This window comes from Pristiophorus japonicus, chromosome 7, assembly GCF_044704955.1.
Source record: "Pristiophorus japonicus isolate sPriJap1 chromosome 7, sPriJap1.hap1, whole genome shotgun sequence".
NCBI lineage: Eukaryota > Metazoa > Chordata > Chondrichthyes > Pristiophoridae > Pristiophorus > Pristiophorus japonicus.
Genome location: NC_091983.1, coordinates 73,411,829 through 73,431,447, shown reverse-complemented (window position 1 = coordinate 73,431,447; position 19,619 = coordinate 73,411,829). Strand labels below are relative to the sequence as shown.

General features: G+C 43.3%; 1 protein-coding gene across 1 annotated transcript in view; it reads right to left on the bottom strand.

The window, feature by feature from the left end:
• Window positions 1-8,383, bottom strand: part of atad2b (ATPase family AAA domain containing 2B) — a 177,420-nt gene extending 169,037 nt beyond the window's left edge. The window contains exon 1 of the mRNA XM_070884187.1: window positions 8,170-8,383. Coding sequence (XP_070740288.1) covers window positions 8,170-8,280 — 111 coding nt within the window. The 5' untranslated portion in view covers window positions 8,281-8,383. The remainder of the gene's footprint in view (window positions 1-8,169) is intronic.
• Between the last annotated feature and the right edge of the window lie 11,236 nt (window positions 8,384-19,619).

Sequence of the window (19,619 nt, the reverse complement as noted above, 5' to 3'; positions counted from 1 at the left end):
CCATCATTAAGGTCAAAAGTGGGGATGTTCGCTGATGATAGTAGTGTTCAGTTCCATTCGTAATTCCTCAGATAATGAAGCAGTCCATGAACACATGCAGCAAGACCTGGATAACAACCAGGCTTGGGTTGATAAGTACCAAGTAACGTTCACACCTCACAAGTGCCAGGCAATGACCATCTCTGACAAGAGAGTCTTACCATAGGTGAAACCCCGACCAACATTGTGGGGCCTCCATTGACCAGAAACTTAACTGGACCAGTCGTATAAATATTGTGGTTACAAGAGCAGATCAGAGGCTAGGTATTCTGCAATTAATGACTCACCTTCTGACTTCCCAAAGCCTTTACACGAGCTACAAAAGGTACAAATCAGGAATGTGATGGAATACTCGCCATTTGCCTGGATGAGTGCAGCTCCAACAACACTCAAGAAGCTCGACACCATCCTGGACAAACCAGTGCTTGACCAGCACCCCATCTACCACCTTAAACATTCGTTCCCATCACCACCAGTGCAATGTGGCTGAAGTTTGTACGATCTACAAGATCCACTGCAGCAACTCTCCAAGGCTTCTTCAATAGCTCCTCCCAAACCCACAACCTTGACCACCTAGAAGGACATGGGGAACAGGCACGTGGAAACACCACCACCTCCAAGTCACACACCATCCTGACTTTTAAATATGTCGCCGTTCCTTCATCATCGCTGGGTCAAAATCCACTTTGATAGGAAAAATAGAAAAGCAGAATATTTTTTTAAATGGTGAGATTGGGAAATATTGGTGTTCAGAGGGACCTGGGTGTTCTTGTACACCAATCACTGAAAGTTGACATGCAGGTACAGCAAGCAATTAAGAAAGCAAATGGTATGTTGGCCTTTATTACAAGAGGATTTGAGTATAAGAGTCAAGACGTCTTACTGCAATTATATACTACTAGGCAGTCCCTCGTAATGAGGACGACGCTCTTCAGACCAAAAAAAGATGCGCTCGAGTGTTACAATAAGTTACACCTTAAAGAGTGGAAGATGCGTGTGCGTGGATTTTTTTAACATGTGGTGACCGTTGCACATCAGCCACCACACGGGCTTAACAGAGCTAGGTCTTAGTTCAGTGGCGAGATTGGCCAAGCTCTGTTGCACCTCTGGTGGGCCACAACCCCGCCGCTGTTAATTGCTGCGCCGCTTCTGGGCAATGACCCCTCCGTTGTTAAATGATGCACCGCTCCTCAGCCACGACCTCTCTGATGTTATATATGCCGCGTTGCTCCTGGGCCACGGCGCCACCGCTGTTAAATACTGCACCACCCCTCGCTGGGCTCGATCTCCCCCCCCCTCCCTCCCTCCCTCCCCCCCCCCCCGCTGGGCTCGATCTCCGCCAGAGTCGGAGCGATGTCCAGGCCCAGTGGGGGGCTGAGAGTCGGGCCCAGCGAGTGGCGGTGTCAGATGCCCAACGAGGGGCGGTGTTGCAATTATATAGGGCCTTGGTGAGACCGTACCTGGAGTATTGTGTACAGTTTTGGTCTCCTTACCCAAGGAAGGATATACTTGCCATTGAGGGAGTGCAACAAAGGTTCACCAGACTGATTCCTGGGATGGGGGGGGCTTATCCCACGAGGAGAGATTGCATAGACTAGGTCTATATTCTCTAGAGTTTAGAAGAATAAGAGCTGATCTCATTGAAACATACACAATTCTTACAGGGCTTGACAAGTTACATGTAGGGAGGATGTTTCCTCTAGCTGAGAAGTCTAGAACCAGGGGTCACAGTCTCAGAATAAGGGGTCGGCCATTTAGGACTAAGATGAGGAGAAACTTCTTCACTCAAGAGTGTGGTGAATATTTGGAATTCTCTACCCCAGAGGGCTGTGGGGGCTCAGTCGTTGAGTATATTCAAGACAGAGATCAACAGATTTTTGTATATTAAAAGGAATCAAGGGATATGGGGATAGTGCAGGAAAGTGGAATCTAGGTAGAAGATCAGCCATGATCTCGTTGAATGGCGGAGCAGGCTCAAGGGGTCGAATGGCCTACGCCTGCTCCTAATTCTTATGTTGTTAATGTTCTCAGGGGCAATAAATACTGGCCTTGCCAGCAATGCCCACATCCCATGACTGAACGGAAAAAAAACACAAGATCAATTCGTTGAGTTAAAAATATATTTCTAAGGCCAAAACATTACTCTTTAAATATTCTAACCCAACAACCAATTTTCTCACCATATAAATTTATTCTGACATGCTGCAAAACAAATATTGTAAAATCCTTTATATATGGTGATGCTTAGATTAAAATTACTAAGATCACTTTCATTAAACAAATAAAGAACGCATTTTTAACAAATACTCCAAAATCCAAGTAACCATATAACCAAAAACATTTGGGTTAAGTTATGAGGACACCTTGCATAAACCTCGGTTTATTTAGTTAGCGCCTTTAACATAGCAAAACATCTCAAAGCACTTCATAAAAGGCATAATCAAAAAATTAAATGCAAACAGCTTCACAGAAAATAGTGTGTTTCACAAAGCAGAAATCAGATCTCTTTTTAGCTTCTCATCCTGTCTTTTACAAAAACAATTAAATTGGACAGAAATTAAATCAAGCAAACGAAACATTTGACAAATTTCTCTTCTCCACACTCCCATAGCCAAAGGTCACTGAGGCCAACTGTCACATCTCCACTACCGAGACCCCAGGTGAGATATGTTAACAGCAGGGTCAGAGATTGAACAGGTGGGGTTTGAACTAGTTTTATTCTTTGATTTCCAAGTGTTATTTTTTTGCAGTTGGGCATCAGAAAGCACAATCCATTTAAATCACAATTTGCTATGATGTCATAATATTTAATCTGAAATGCCATCAAGTTTTATTTTGCATTGCATTGCAACAGAATAGCACATTTTGTACATACTATAACCAAGCAGGAATTTGGAGAATTTCAAGAACAGTAAGATTACCACCGACTGAATTATGATGTGGTACTCCCTTGTAATTAGTTTTTTTTTTAATCCACACAAAAGCATAATACTTACCAGTGAAGAATAAGGCAATGGAACTCACAATTTATCTTTGCATCAGCAAACTTAATTGCTAAGTGTTGCACACGATAGTAAAACTTGATACAGGGTACCAGGATCATCAAATCATAGATGATCTTCCAATAATGGCATTTACATTTATGATATCGAAACAAATCAGTTCTATTATAACTACTTTTTTGCATATCAATTACTCCACATGCATTATTGCTAATCAGATAAAAAAGCAACACAGTAGAAAACTTTTCGGTCACACCTTAAAAGTGTGAATAGTTGGGATTGTTTCTATTAAACAACATCTTGCATTTATATGGTGTTTTAAGAACATAAGAATTAGGAACAGGAGTAGGCCATCTAGCCCCTCGAGCCTGTTCCGCCATTCAATAAGATCATGGCTGATCTGAAAAATGTTTTAAAGATAGAAAAACATTTCCAAGGCACTTCACAGAAGCATAATCACAATAAATACCCAACAAAGTAAATACAACTAATGTGATTCCTAGATTTAAAAAAGAGAACGAACAAGTCCAGGAAACTATAGACCAATTAGCTTAACGTCAGTGGTAGGAAAGATGATGGAATCCTTACTCAAAGATGTAATAGAGAAACATCTAGAAACTGAAAATATAATGAAGAATAGTTCGCACAAATTTCAAAAAGGAAGGTCATCCTTGGCCAACCATTTTCTTGTAGTAACAGAAAGGGTAGACAAGGACAATGCAGTAGATGCAATATATTTGGATTTTCAAAAGGCTTTCGATAAGGTATTGCATAGTAGACTCATGAGTAAGGCCAGAACATGTGGAATCAGTCTTTAAGTAGCGGAATGGCTAGCTAACTAGCTGGCTACAAAACTGAAAAGAGAGTAGGGGTTAAAGGTAGTTACTCAGACTGACAAAAGGTGAGAAATGGTGTTCCATAAAAGTCAGTTCTGGGACCACTATTGTTCAACTTTTACAGAAACGATTTGGACTTGGGAATTTCAAAATTTGCAGATGACACCAATTTGGGGTGATCATTTACAGAAAGAAGGACTGCAGTAAATTATAGGAAGACAGTAATAAACTTGTAGAATGGGTGTGAAATTTGAAAATGAACTTCAAAAATAGATAGGTGTGAGGTGGTACATTTTGATAAGAAGGATAAAAAGACTACATACTCCTTGGAAAGTAAGTGTCTAAATGGAGTAGAGGAGCAGAGGAATCTGGGGGTACAGATGCACAAATCACTAAAAGTAGCAATGCAGCTTAATAAGGCCATAAAAAAAGAAAACAAAGCACTAGGGCTGATTTCTAAAGCAATAGAATTGAAAAGCAGAGAAGTTATGTTAAACTTGTATAGAACCTTGATTAGACCACACTTGGGAGTACAATTCTGGTCTCCATATTGCAAGGGAGAAGATGCCAAAAAAGATTTACTAGGATGATACCAGAAATGAGAGGTTATACCCATCAGAAAAGATTGAACAGACTGGGGCTTTTTTCTCTTTAAAAAAAAAAATTGTGGTCTTTTGGATTATGAAAGGGGTTGATCGGGTAGACAGCGAGAAGACGTTTCCACTTGCGGGGTAGATCAGAACTGGGGGCCATAAATATAAGATAAATATAAATGAAGTAGGGAATTCAGGAGAAAGCTCTTTACCCAAAGAGTAGTTAGAATGTGGAACTCGCTAACACAAGGTGTAGTTGAGGCGACTATTGTAGATGTATTTAAGGAGAAGCTAGATAAATAAATACATGAGGGAGACAGGAATAGAAAAATATGTTGCTGGGGTTTGGAGGGTGGGAGGAGGCTCATGTGGAGCATAAACACCAACATGCACCAGTTGGGGCAAAAAGCCTGATTCTGTGCTGTAAATATTATGTATCTATGTACAGAAAACCATTTCAATTTTTGATTTCTATATGCATTGGGTATTAATTTTCGTTGCGTTAATTGCATTCAGTAAATTATGGACACATAGCATGCAGATGGAGGAGACAATGCATTACAATCTATATGCTTATGTTCCACCCACAGCAATGGGTCTGCACAAATGCTCACTGAACAACTACTAGGTCAGTTGCCTTTCATACATAGAGACTATTATCCCCCAAATCTTAAAATTTACAATTGTGGACAGCGATTGTGGCACAATGTAAACCTCTGACTTGAATGCTAATAAAAAGAGCTGAAAACTAGTTTATTTGCAACATTGTTTTAATAGATACAATGATACTTTTATAATAATTATATAAAGGCTTTTATTAGAGCCAGGCAATTAAAGAATTGTTCGATTCTTACACAGACGACTGATTACCATTGGTAATATTTAATATTAATCTCCCAATTCAAAGAAAGGTGAGAGGGAAACACATTTTCATATTGTCTTTGCCACTACTGTTCTCAAATATCATCCTAAATTAAAAAGTAGGCATGATTACTTTCAATAAGATTAAATCCAAACATGTTTATTTGGTAATCCAGGTTTCAAATTTCTAGAATTTTTTTAAAAACACTTAGAGAAGTGGTTTACCCTACGGGTCAGTGCTGGGTCCACTTTTGTTCTCCGTATATTTAGATTAGATTTGCATATATATACACACACATCAAAATTTGCTGACAACTCAAAATTAAGAGGTTTTGCAAACATTGAGCGGGAGTGTAATATACTTCAGGGAAACACACACAGATTGGGCAGGCAAATGGAATGTGCAATTTAATGTGGAATCATGTATGGTAAAACATTTTGGGAGAAAAACAAGGAATGGGAGTACACACTTAATGAAATGACACTGAAGAGTGTCATAGAAAAATTACAACACAGAAAGAAGCCAATTGGCCCATCATGTCCATGCCTGTGTAAATGAAGAGCGCCGTTAGGGGTTGAAACACACAATTCCCTAAAAAAGGCAATAGAATTTTGAGTTTACAAATAGAGGCATAGAGTACAAGAATAAAAAAGTAAAGATGAATGTATGCAAAATACTGGTTATGCCTATTATAGTCACAGAAAGCGCATAACATTTTATTCACCAGGATGATACCAGGGATGGGACACTGCAGTTATGATAAAAGACACTGGGACTATCTTCACTGAAAAAGAGCTAGAAAGAGATTTAAAAGAGTTTTGATAGACTAAATAAGAAAAGGCAATTTCTCTTGTTTGGTGAATAAGAGATGATGACTCATTAATTTAAAATTATCACGAAAACTGAAGAGAAATTTCTTTACACAAAGGATTGTTGGAACTTGTATCGAACCTTGTTTAGGCCACACTTGGAGTACTGTGTACAGTTCTGGTCGCCATATTATAAAAAGGATATAGAGGCACTGGAGAGGATGCAAAAAAGGTTTACAAGGATAATACCAGAACTGCGAGGTTATACCTATCAGGAAAGGATGAACAGGCTGTGTCCCTTTGCTCTTGAAAAGTGAAAGCCGAGGGGTGACCGAATAGAGGTCTTTAAAATTATGAAAGGTTTTGATAGAATAGACAGAGAGAGCGTTTCCACTTGTGGGGAAGAGCAAAACTAGAGCCCATTGATACAAGCTAGTCACCAAAAGATCAAATAGGGAATTCAAAAGAAACTAATTTACCCTGAGCATGATGAGAATGAGAGAGAAGGAAATAGAGAGTTATGCTGATAGAGTTAGATGAGGAAGGAAGGGAGGAGGCTCGAGTGGAGCAGAAATGCCAGCATGGACTGGTTGGGCCAAATGTCTCTTTCTGTGCTGTATATTCTGTGTAACATGGAATGCTTTGCCACAGGAAGCAGTTGAAACAGAACTCATTGCTTCTTTCAAAAGAAAAATTGGATAAATTTGGTGTTTGGAAAGAGAAAGGAAGAGATCTGGGAAGAGAGGACAGAAAGGAGGGTGTTGGGAAGAGCAAAGAGATGTTCCACTAAAAATGGAAAAATGTTCAATGCTCAGCTTTTGCTTACATGGCTATGACTGTACTTCAGAACACACATTTTAAATTTTAAAATATTTGTAAATACTGCATGTTAATGGCAACCACATTTCGATTTTGTGTTTTGGCACCCATCTTTGCCAAAGACAAAGCACCATTCGGTAAATAGTTTTAGTTGCATGTGTCGTGGAACTAGCTTTTATAGACAACACACAAAATATTTAATTTATTAATATTGATTTGTTCTTTACAAATAAAATATTCTTCACATTATCAAGTATATGTTTTAACACATTTTGAACTCGCAAGCAGTACCAGTGAAATAGCTCGACTTGCCTTTCCAAAATCAGCTTAGGATTTTAAACCCTTCCGTCAAATTCGTTTATGGCTTCCACGAAACCGTGCAAAATCATAGTCGTAACATTTTATGAACAGACAGACATTCAGAATAAGCTACCAAGTCGAGGTGCCGCTCTGAAATGCAATTCCAAGCGTCTGGTGACAAAAGCTTGGAGCAAAACCCTACAACCTGACAAGTATCTGTCATTTTCTTGCCGACTGAGGCGAGTTTCAAAATCCTTAGGGCGTTTAAATCGCAAAAGCTTTTCTTCTCCTAACATCGGCAAACATCGAAATCTCTACAATTTAATATTTTTAATTTAAAAAACACGTAGAATCAATAGATGATCACAGGATTTTTCTTAAAAGCTTAAAACAGAGCCTATATAATTTTGTTTCACGAACATCTAAAAGCCGGTGAAAACCGGTGATTTCGACAGTTCGCCCCACAACACAGCTGACAGGAAAACAGAAAGACATATATATTTATTTTCCAAACGCGCTCTATAATTAACAACAAGTTGGAGGAGATTCGGTTGTAAAGCCGATTGTAAGTTTTATTATTGCTTGTAATTCTGCAGCTGGTCGCTGATGGCGCCTGCCCCCCCGCCCGCAGACAGACTAATCCACTTACTGGAAAACACACAAAGACTTTTCCCCACCAGAGACACAGGGGGAGAGACAAACCCCGCCGTGTAACAGCCGCCAGAGAGGCCGACACTCAGTGCCGCCGCCGCCGCCCGGCCTGTCGCCGCGCTCGCTCCCCCTCCGAGGGCAAACTGAAAAGCCAAACAAAAGAGCGTCGGCGCCGGGCCCGAGCTCACATCCTCGGACTTTCTTCAGACACAGGCCGGGGCGGGGGGCAATGAATGCCGGAGCCCGGCCCGCACTTACCCGCTTACTGTCGTCGTGTTTGGCGGAGGAGCGAGACGAGCGGGTCCTGGACGAGATGCGACCGCCGCTCAGCTCCGAGTCGAGCACCGAGTTCCGCCGAGTCCGCACCATTTTCCCCTGACAACTCCTCCTAATCTCCCGGCAACTCTGACTCTACAGCTCGTTGGGCGCCATTTCTCCTCTTGTGTCACTCACAGAACGGCGGAGCGGCTCCGATCGGAAAACCTCGGCTCTGTGTGAGATCGGGAACGCTCGGCTCCGGCTGGGGGAAGGGAGCTCGGCTCCGATCGGAAAGCCTCGGCTATGTACGGGATCAGAAACGCTCGGCTCCGGGTGGGTGAGCGGAGAGTGAGCTCGGCTGCGATCGGAAACGCTCGGCTCCGGGTGGGTGAGCGGAGAGCGAGCTCGGCTCCGATCGGAAACGCTCGGCTCCGGGTGGGTGAGCGGAGAGCGAGCTCGGCTCCGATCGGAAACGCTCGGCTCCGGGTGGGTGAGTGGAGAGCGAGCTCGGCTCCGATCGGAAACGCTCGGCTCCGGGTGGGTGAGCGGAGAGCGAGTTCGGCTCCGATCGGAAACGCTGGGGATTGGGCCAGCCAGCGTTCAGTGAACGACAGGGGAGAGGAGCCCAGATGTTATTATTGTTATTTAAAAACGCTGTGGGTGGAGCAGCCCCCACGTGACATCGCCTGTTGACATAATTAAAATATTTTAATCAGACAACTTGTTCCCAGACAGTGAGGCGCTTGGGTTGACCTCATTTTTAATTTTAGTTTTTCTCCAAATAAATCATTAATGTTTAAGACTATAATTTCTCAGAAAGGAATTATTGCTGATTTATGGTGATTTTAAACTAGCAAAACTGCATTTACACACGCAACAACAACTTGCATTAATCTAGCACCTTTAACGTACGAAAATGTCTCAAGGCGCTTCACAGGAGCGTTAACAGACAAACCAATTGCCGTGCTGGCAAAGACTAACACAAAGTCCATAGAGTATCTAGGCCAGAGGGTGTTAGTGGCAAAACCAATTACACGCACACTGGGTAGGTCCATACACAGTGGAGGGAAATTGTACCAAGGTGAATTATGGGGTAAAGGTGCATTCTCAACCATGTAAGTATTTACATGCCGGCGGTCAGCTTTGTAAATTATCACCAATGCTTTACAACCAAATCCAACTTTTTCATTATGATTCAAGGTTATGAGGATCAGTCGTATTGGTTGGCTGGTGGGATTGAAGGCTATTAGATGCAAACTACCAAAAATGGGCAGGATTGGGTTTTAAATATTCCTGGATATAAGGTGAAGGTAGGGAAGGAAAAAAAGGAGTTGGGGTGGCAGTATTAATTGAGGAGAATATTACATTGCTGGAGAGAGAAGATGTCCTGGAGGGGTCAAGGACAGAATCTATTTGGTTAGAGTTAAGAAACAATAGTGGTGACATTAGGTGTATTCTATAGGCCACCAACCTTTTAAAAATCCGTTCCTGGGATGTGGGTGTCACCAGCAATTGTCCATCCCAAATTGCCCTTGAGAAGATGGTGGTGAGCCACCTTCTTGAACCGCTACAGTTCTTGAAGGAACTCCCACAGTGCTGTTAGGGAGGGATTTCCAGGACTTTGACCAAGCGACGATGAAGGATCGGCGATATACTTCCAAGTCAGGATGGTGTGTGACTTGGAGGGGAACATGGAGGTGGTGGTGTTCCCATACGCCTGCTGCCCTTGTCCTTCTAGGTGGTAGAGGTCACGGGTTTGGGAGGTGCTAGTGATTTTCTGCAGTGCATCTTGTAGATGGTGCACACTGCAGCCACGGTACATCAGTAATGGAGGGAGTGAATGTTGAAGGTGGTAGATGGGGTGTCGAGCTTCTTGAGTGTTGTTGGAGCTGCACTCGTCCAGGCAAGTGGAGAGTATTCCATCACACTCCTAATTTGTGCCTTGTAGATGGTGGAAAGGCTTTGGGGAGTCAGGAGGTGAGACACTTGCTGCAGAATACCCAGCCTCTGACCTGCTCTTGTTGCCACAGTATTTATATGGCTGGTCAGTTAAGTTTCTGGTCAATGGTGACTCCCAGGATGTTGATGGTAAGGGATTCGGCGATGGTAATGCAGTTGAATGTCAAGGGCCAGTGGTTAGACTCTCACTTGTTAGAGATAGTCATTGCCTGGCACGTGTGTGGTGCAAATGTTACTTGCCACTTATCAGCCCAAGCCTGAATGTCATCCAGGTCTTGTTGCATTATCTGAGGAGTTGCAAATAGCACTGAACACTGTGCAGTCATCAGCAAACATCTCCACTTCTGACCTTATGATAGAGGGAAGATAATTGATGAAGCAGCTGAAGATGGTTGGAGCTAGGACCCTGAGGAACTCCTGCAGTAATGTCCTGGGGCTGTGATGGTTGACCTCCAACCAACACAACCATCTTCCTTTGTGCTAGGTATGACTCCAGCCAGTGGGGAGTTTTCCCCCTAATTCCTATTGACTTCAGTTTTACTAGGGCTCCTCGCTCAAATGCTGTCTTGATGTCAAGGGCAGTCACTCTCCCCTCACCTCTGGAATTCAGCTCTTTTATCCATGCTTGGATCAAGGCAAAAATAAGGTCTGGAGCTGAGTGGTCCTGGCGGAAACCAAACTGGGCATCGGTGAGCAGGTTATTGGTGAGTAAGTGCCGCTTGATAGCACTGTTGATGACTCGTAGTGGGAATTATATAGAGGAGCAAATTTGCAGGGAAATTACAGTGAGGTACAAGAACTATAAGAGTAGTGATAAAGGAGGACTGCAGCTATCCTAATATAAATATCCTAGTAATAGCGTAAAGGGCAGAGATGGAAGAATTTCTGAAGTGTGTTCAAGAGAACTTTCTTGGTCAGTACGTTTCCAGCTCAACAATGAAAGAGGCATTGCTGGATCTGGTTCTTCAAGTGAGGTGGGTCAAGTGGAACAAGCTGTCAGTAGGGCAACATTTAGGGAACAGTGATCATAGTATCATAAAGTTTAGATTAGCTATGGAAAAGGACAAATCCAGTGTAAAAATACTTAAATGGAGGAAGGCCAATTTCAGTGGGTTGAAAATGGATCTGGCCCAGGTAAATTGGAATCAAAGATTGGCAGGCAAAACTATAAACTAACAATGGGCTGCCTTTAAAGAGGCGTTGGCTTGGATACAGTCGAGGTACATTTCCACAAGGGGGAAAGGTAGGGCAACCAAAGTCAGAGCTCGCTGGATGACAAAAGAGATAGCGAGTAAGATGAAGCAGAAAAGGGGGCGTATGTCAGCTTGAAAATAAAAGTGAGAACCAGGCTGAATACAGGAAGTTCAGAGGGGAAGTGAAAAAGGAAATAAGAGCGGCAAAGAGAGAGTATGACAACTAACATAAAAGGGAATCCAAAAGTCTTTTTTGGCATATAAATAATAAAAGGGTAACAAGAGGAGGAGTAGGGCCAATTAGAAAGAAAGACTTGCATTTATATAGCGCCTTTCACGACCACGTCTCAAAGTGCTTTACATTAAATGAAGTACTTTTGAAGTGTAGTCACTGTTGTAATGTGGGTAATGCCTTAGCCAATTTGCGCCAAAATGGAGACCTATACATGGAGGCAGAAGGCATGGCTGAGGTACTAAATGAGTACTTTGCATTTGCCTTTACTAAAGTCACAGTGAAAGAAGAGGTAGTTCAGATACTGGATGGAATATGTTAGATCTCTTAATTTCCAATGAAATACGAACTCCGATGTTAGTTTTAATGTAACTTTATTCTGGCAGCAGCAACAAGCTCTTGGCTTTAAGCCAGGCCTTTGTCCTTCTGAGACCACATGGCCAAAATGGCTGTTTATATACCTGATCAGTTTACAGAAAATAACTCACCTTCTTTGACCTTATTGGCTCAATTAATAGTCTGTTAACCTTTAATTGGCTCGCTACCCAGAGGTCCTAAAATGTCAAGTTGATTGATGACTTAATGCAACATGCTGAGTTGCACGTAGCAGCTTTGACTTAGGGGTCTGTGAATTTTCACAGCCTGTCTGAATGCAGCCTGTTTGAATTCTCTATCAATCCCACCTTTGATTCTTTCACAAACTGAATCATAAAACATCAGGTATCATGGTTAAACATTCTAAAAAATAATTTCATACATGTTAATAGAGTTTCCTTCTAAAATTTGTTGATGTGTTTCGCCACATGTCCGGACTAGTAACTTCCACACAAATTTACACCAACCCGAGTTCCATCGTGGCCACAATGGAAGTCTGGTTTTAGTAGGTTAATTAACCTTATTCCAATTTAATCCAAATCAATATCTTCATTCAACCAGTAAACAACCTTCCCTTAAGCATAACATACCCCTGTGCCACGTACAGACGGTCTGCTGGGACCTGCTAGGCGTCTCACCTGCGGGACAGCAGCTACAGCCGCCTGGTTGCAACAACATTTAATCAACATAAACAAACAATATAAAAGTAAAACAATTACAACAAATAGAATTAAACCTTCCACCAATGAAGTTCCTATTGAACCTAGCCATTCAGTGGCTCCGCTCCACAAAGTGAATGATGGGGGTTGCTTAAGTTTTTCTACCTCCTTTTGGATATGCTCTGCTAAGTGGGTAATTCCTTCGGAGCTATCTGGGATATATGTGCAACACTCAGTTCCGAGTAGGGCGCATGTACCTCCCTTTTCAGCCAGGATGTAATCAAGGGCCAGTCTATTCTGTAGGGCTACTGTGCGGATTGCTACCATTTCTGCATTGATTTTAACTAGGGCCTCTGAGGTATCATAGGCCACCCGTTCCACAACGGATGCCATGTTAATGGATTCCCTTGCCAGTCTGCCGGTCCCATACCTGGGGATCAGAATGGCAAAGAACCTCTCTGTTTCTGTGATAGCTCTCTTAGGACGGTGTAAATGTTCCGACAGTGACGTTATATGATACATATAAGGCACAATGTAGGCTAAATAGCAGGATCCCGTCCAATTCTGGGGCAGCCAAGGGTAGGCCTTGTGGCCACACACCCAATAGGTGCCATTATAGGCAATGAATGTTAGCTGTTTCTTTGTCAGCAACACTCCGGGGCCTGTCCAGGCTTTTCCATCTGTTTTATTCAGAATCCCCGTTACGTTAAAAATTCCCACATCGGCCCAGTTTGGACGGTTCCATGGCTTGATTGTATTATAATTCTGGGAGCAGTTACTGTACCCCATATTTTGGCCTCCTTTGATGTTTCTAATCAGACAGACCGATTCCCCTGATCTTCTTATTCCCGTTGTATTAGTGATAACAAAAAATGGGGGCCGTTTGGAATTATTGTAGCACGGTTGGTATCCCCCTTCAAAGGTAGTCAGATTGTAACCTGCTGACTTCCATTTACGTGCCCAGTTTTCCGTATCCTGAAACGCATTGCCTGTTTTGTTTTGATTAATTATCCACTCAGCCATTTCCGAGATATTCAAGGGAACTGGCCTCAAGGGAATCCCTCCCTTTGAGTGAATAGGAATATGCGCACATACCCAACAACTAGAAATGTTACCTTGTTTGGCATAAATGTATGACATATATAAAAAGGTATTTGCATGTAATTCCCTTGCTACGCTACTATTTCCCTTTGGTGCAGAGGGTCGGCTAGTAAGAAGTAGGCAAATGCCTAGAATACCTACAATCAGTAATACAGTAAATTTATACATTTTGCCAAAATGTAATTGTCCTTATTAGATTTCAGCTTCAGTTACGGGTGCTCGTTTAACGTGTGAAGCGTGGATCCAGGCTTTCTTTCCTTGGACTTTAACAGCTGCCTGCGTGGTCAATAACACTTGATAAGGTCCCTCCCACTTGGCTCCCAAAGGTTCTTTATGCAACTTTTTCACATACACCCAGACTCCCGGGATGATGTCGTGTCCTCCTTCGGGTGGATTACCCCAAGCTGCCGATACCTGTTGGGAAACAGAACTAATAGCATTGGTTAGGTTCTGACAGTATGAATACAAAGTGTCACTCATTAAGTGAACATCAGCTTTCCTTAAATCGATAGTTCCTGGCAGCGACATGGGTCTTCCTGTTATAATTTCAAATGGGCTTAGTCCTGTAGTTCTGTTCGGGATTGCCCTAATACTACATAGCACTATTGGTAGTGCCTGGGGCCATGGTGTTCCTTCTTGGTGATATTTGACAAGCTGTTGTTTCAGAGTTCGATTCATTCGCTCCACTTGTCCTGATGATTGTAGATGATAAGGACAGTGTAAATCCCACGTAATGTTCAGTAACCTACAGACTTCTCGGCAGACAGCACCTGTGAAGTGTGTTCCCTGATCTGAGTCAATGTTACTCGGGACTCCCCATCGGGGAATGTAATCCTTACACAAGACCTTTGCAGTGTGATTGGCTGTGGCTCTTTTACTTGGGACAGCTTCTACCCATCTAGAGAATCTTTCGACCATGACAAGAATGTTAGTGTATCCTTGGAAGAGATATATAATGAACCTGCAGATGCTGGAATGGTCCGACAGGGGCAGGGGGCCTCAGTTGGGGCATTACTGTGATGGGTCCAGAATTATTTTTCTGGCAGACCACACAGCGGTCTGCTACCAGCTGGGCATGTTTTTAAAATCCCCGACCCCACCAGTTTTTCTGGAACCGTGCCGTCATCTGTTGTGAGGCCAAGTGTCCCCACGAGTGGATCTGTTGGGCTAAAAAATAAAAAAGGGAAGGTGGTTTAACCGTGGCTATCAAGGGAAATCAGGGATAGTATTAAAGCCAAGGAAGTGGCATACAAATTGGCCAGAAATAGCAGCGAACCTGGGGACTGGGAGAAATTTAGAACTCAGCAGAGGAGGACAAAGGGTTTGATTAGGGCAGGGAAAATGGAGTACGAGAAGAAGCTTGCAGGGAACATTAAGATGGATTGCAAAAGTTTCTATAGATATGTAAAGAGAAAAAGATTAGTAAAGACAAACGTAGGTCCCCTGCAGTCAGAATCAGGGGAAGTCATAACGGGGAACAATGAAATGGCAGACCAATTGAACAGGTACTTTGGTTCGGTATTCACCAAGGAGGACACAAACAACCTTCCGGATATAAAAGGGGTCAGAGGGTCTAGTAAGGAGGAGGAACTGAGGGAAATCCTTATTAGTCGGGAAATTGTGTTGGGGAAATTGATGGGATTGAAGGCCGATAAATCCCCAGGGCCTGATGGACTGCATCCCAGAGTACTTAAGGAGGTGGCCTTGGAAATAGCGGATGCATTGACAGTCATTTTCCAACATTCCATTGACTCTGGATCAGTTCCTAACGAGTGGAGGGTAGCCAATGTAACCCCACTTTTTAAAAAAGGAGGGAGAGAGAAAACAGGGAATTATAGACCGGTCAGCCTGACCTCAGTAGTGGGTAAAATGATGGAATCAATTATTAAGGATGTCATAGCAGCGTATTTGGAAAGAGGTGACATGATAGGTCCAAGTCAGCATGGATTTGTGAAAGGGAAATCATGCTTGACAAATCTTCTGGAATTTTTTGAGGCTGTTTCCAGTAGAGTGGACAAGGGAGAACCAGTTGATGTGGTGTATTTGGACTTTCAGAAGGCTTTCGACAAGGTGCCACACAAGAGATTAATGTGCAAAGGTAAAGCACATGGGATTGGGGGTAGTGTGCTGACATGGATTGAGAACTGGTTGTCAGACAGGAAGCAAAGAGTAGGAGTAAATGGGGACTTTTCAGAATGGCAGGCAGTGACTAGTGGGGTACCGCAAGGTTCTGTCCTGGGGCCTCAGCTGTTTACACTGTACACTAATGATTTAGACGAGGGGATTAAATGTAGTATCTCCAAATTTGCGGATGACACTAAGTTGGGTGGCAGTCTGAGCTGCGAGGAGGATGCTATGAGGCTGCAGAGTGACTTGGATAGGTTAGGTGAGTGGGCAAATGCATGGCAGATGAAGTCTAATGTGGATAAATGTGAGGTTATCCACTTTGGTGGTAAAAACAGAGAGACAGACTATTATCTGAATGGTGACAGATTAGGAAAAGGAGAGGTGCAACGAGACCTGGGTGTCATGGTACATCAGTCATTGAAGGTTGGCATGCAGGTACAGCAGGTGGTTAAGAAAGTAAATGGCAAGTTGGCCTTCATAGCGAGGGGATTTGAGTACAGGGGCAGGGAGGTGTTGCTACAGTTGTACAGGGCCTTGGTGAGGCCACACCTGGAGTATTGTGTACAGTTTTGGTCTCCTAACTTGAGGAAGGACATTCTTGCTATTGAGGGAGTGCAGCGAAGGTTCACCAGACTGATTCCCGGGATGGTGGGACTGACCTATCAAGAAAGACTGGATCAACTGGGCTTGTATTCACTGGAGTTCAGAAGAATGAGAGGGGACCTCATAGAAACGTTTCAAATTCTGACGGGTTTAGACAGGTTAGATGCAGGAAGAATGTTCCCAATGTTGGGGAAGTCCAGAACCAGGGGTCACAGTCATAGAAACATAGAAACATAGAAAATAGGTGCAGGAGCAGGCCATTCAGCCCTTCTAGCCTGCACCGCCATTCAATGAGTTCATGGCTGAACATGAAACTTCAGTACCCCCTTCCTGCTTTCTCGCCATAACCCTTGATCCCCCGAGTAGTAAGGACTTCATCTAACTCCCTTTTGAATATATTTAGTGAATTGGCCTCAACTACTTTCTGTGGTAGAGAATTCCACAGGTTAACCACTCTCTGGGTGAAGAAGTTTCTCCTCATCTCGGTCCTAAATGGCTTACCCCTTATCCTGAGACTGTGACCCCTGGTTCTGGACTTCCCCAACATTGGGAACATTCTTTCTGCATCTAACCTGTCTAAACCCGTCAGAATTTTAAACGTTTTTATGAGGTCCCCTCTCATTCTTCTGAACTCCAGTGAATACAAGCCCAGTTGATCCAATCTTTCTTGATAGGTCAGTCCCGCCATCCCGGGAATCAGTCTGGTGAACCTTCGCTGCACTCCCTCAATAGCAAGAATGTCCTTCCTCAAGTTAGGAGACCAAAACTGTACACAATACTCCAGGTGTGGCCTCACCAAGGCCCTGTACAACTGTAGCAACACCTCCCTGCCCCTGTACTCAAATCCCCTCGCTATGAAGGCCAACATGCCATTTGCTTTCTTAACCGCCTGCTGTACCTGCATGCTAACCTTCAATGACTGATGTACCATGACACCCAGGTCTCGTTGCACCTTCCCTTTTCCTAATCTGTCACCATTCAGATAATAGTCTGTCTCTCTGTTTTTACCACCAAAGTGGATAACCTCACATTTATCCACATTATACTTCATCTGCCATGCATTTGCCCACTCACCTAACCTATCCAAGTCACTCTGCAGCCTAATAGCATCCTCCTCGCAGCTCACACTGCCACCCAACTTAGTATCATCCGCAAATTTGGAGATACTGCATTTAATCCCCTCGTCTAAATCATTAATGTACAATGTAAACAGCTGGGGCCCCAGCACAGAACCTTGCGGCACTCCACTAGTCACTGCCTGCCATTCTGAAAAGTACCCGTTTACTCCTACTCTTTGCTTCCTGTCTGACAACCAGTTCTCAATCCACGTCAGCACACTACCCCCAATCCCATGTGCTTTAACTTTGCACATTAATCTCTTGTGTGGGACCTTGTCGAAAGCCTTCTGAAAGTCCAAATATACCACATCAACTGGTTCTCCTTTGTCCACTTTACTGGAAACATCCTCAAAAAATTCCAGAAGATTTGTCAAGCATGATTTCCCTTTCACAAATCCATGCTGACTTGGACCTATCATGTCACCATTTTCCAGATGCACTGCTATGACATCCTTAATAATTGATTCCATCATTTTACCCACGACTGAGGTCAGGCTGACCGGTCTATAATTCCCTGTTTTCTCTCTCCCTCCTTTTTTAAAAAGTGGGGTTACATTGGCTACCCTCCACTCCATAGGAACTGATCCAGAGTCAATGGAATGTTGGAAAATGACTGTCAATGCATCCGCTATTTCCAAGGCCACCTCCTTAAGTACTCTGGGATGCAGTCCATCAGGCCCTGGGGATTTATCGGCCTTCAATCCCATCAATTTCCCCAACACAATTTCCCGACTAATAAAGATTTCCCTCAGTTCCCCCTCCTTACTAGACCCTCTGACCCCTTTTATATCCGGAAGGTTGTTTGTATCCTCCTTAGTGAATACCGAACCAAAGTACTTGTTCAATTGGTCTGCCATTTCTTTGTTCCCCGTTATGACTTCCCCTGATTCTGACTGCAGGGGACCTACATTTGTCTTCACCAACCTTTTTCTCTTTACATACCTATAGAAACTTTTGCAATCCGCCTTAATGTTCCCTGCAAGCTTCTTCTCGTACTCCATTTTCCCTGCCCTAATCAAACCCTTTGTCCTCCTCTGCTGAGTTCTAAATTTCTCCCAGTCCCCAGGTTCGCTGCTATTTCTGGCCAATTTGTATGCCACTTCCTTGGCTTTAATACTATCCCTGATTTCCCTAGATAGCCACGGTTGAGCCACCTTCCCTTTTTTATTTTTACGCCAGACAGGAATGTACAATTGTTGTAATTCATCCATGCGGTCTCTAAATGTCTGCCATTGCCCATCCACAGTCAACCCCCTAAGTATCATTCGCCAATCTATCCTAGCCAATTCACGCCTCATACCTTCAAAGTTACCCTTCTTTAAGTTCTGGACCATGGTCTCTGAAATTACTGTTTCATTCTCCATCCTAATGCAGAATTCCACCATATTATGGTCACTCTTCCCCAAGGGGCCTCGCACAATGAGATTGCTAATTAATCCTCTCTCATTACACAACACCCAGTCTAAGATGGCCTCCCCCCTAGTTGGTTCCTCAACATATTGGTCTAGAAAACCATCCCTTATGCACTCCAGGAAATCCTCCTCCACCGTATTGCTTCCAGTTTGGCTAGCCCAATCTATGTGCATATTAAAGTCACCCATTATAACTGCTACACCTTTATTGCATGCACCCCTAATTTCCTGTTTGATGCCCTCCCCAACATCCCTATTACTGTTTGGAGGTCTGTACACAACTCCTACTAACGTTTTTTGCCCTTTGGTGTTCTGCAGCTCTACCCATATAGATTCCACATCATCCAAGCTAATGTCTTTCCTAACTATTGCATTAATCTCCTCTTTAACCAGCAATGCTACCCCACCTCCTTTTCCTTTTATTCTATCCTTCCTAAATGTTGAATACCCCTGAATGTTGAGTTCCCAGCCCTGATCATCCTGGAGCCACGTCTCCGTAATCCCAATCACATCATATTTGTTAACATCTATTTGCACAATTAATTCATCCACCTTATTGCGGATACTCCTTGCATTAAGACACAAAGCCTTCAGGCTTGTTTTATTAACACCCTTTGTCCTTTTAGAATTTTGCTGTACAGTGGCCCTTTTTGTTCTTTGCCTTGGGTTTC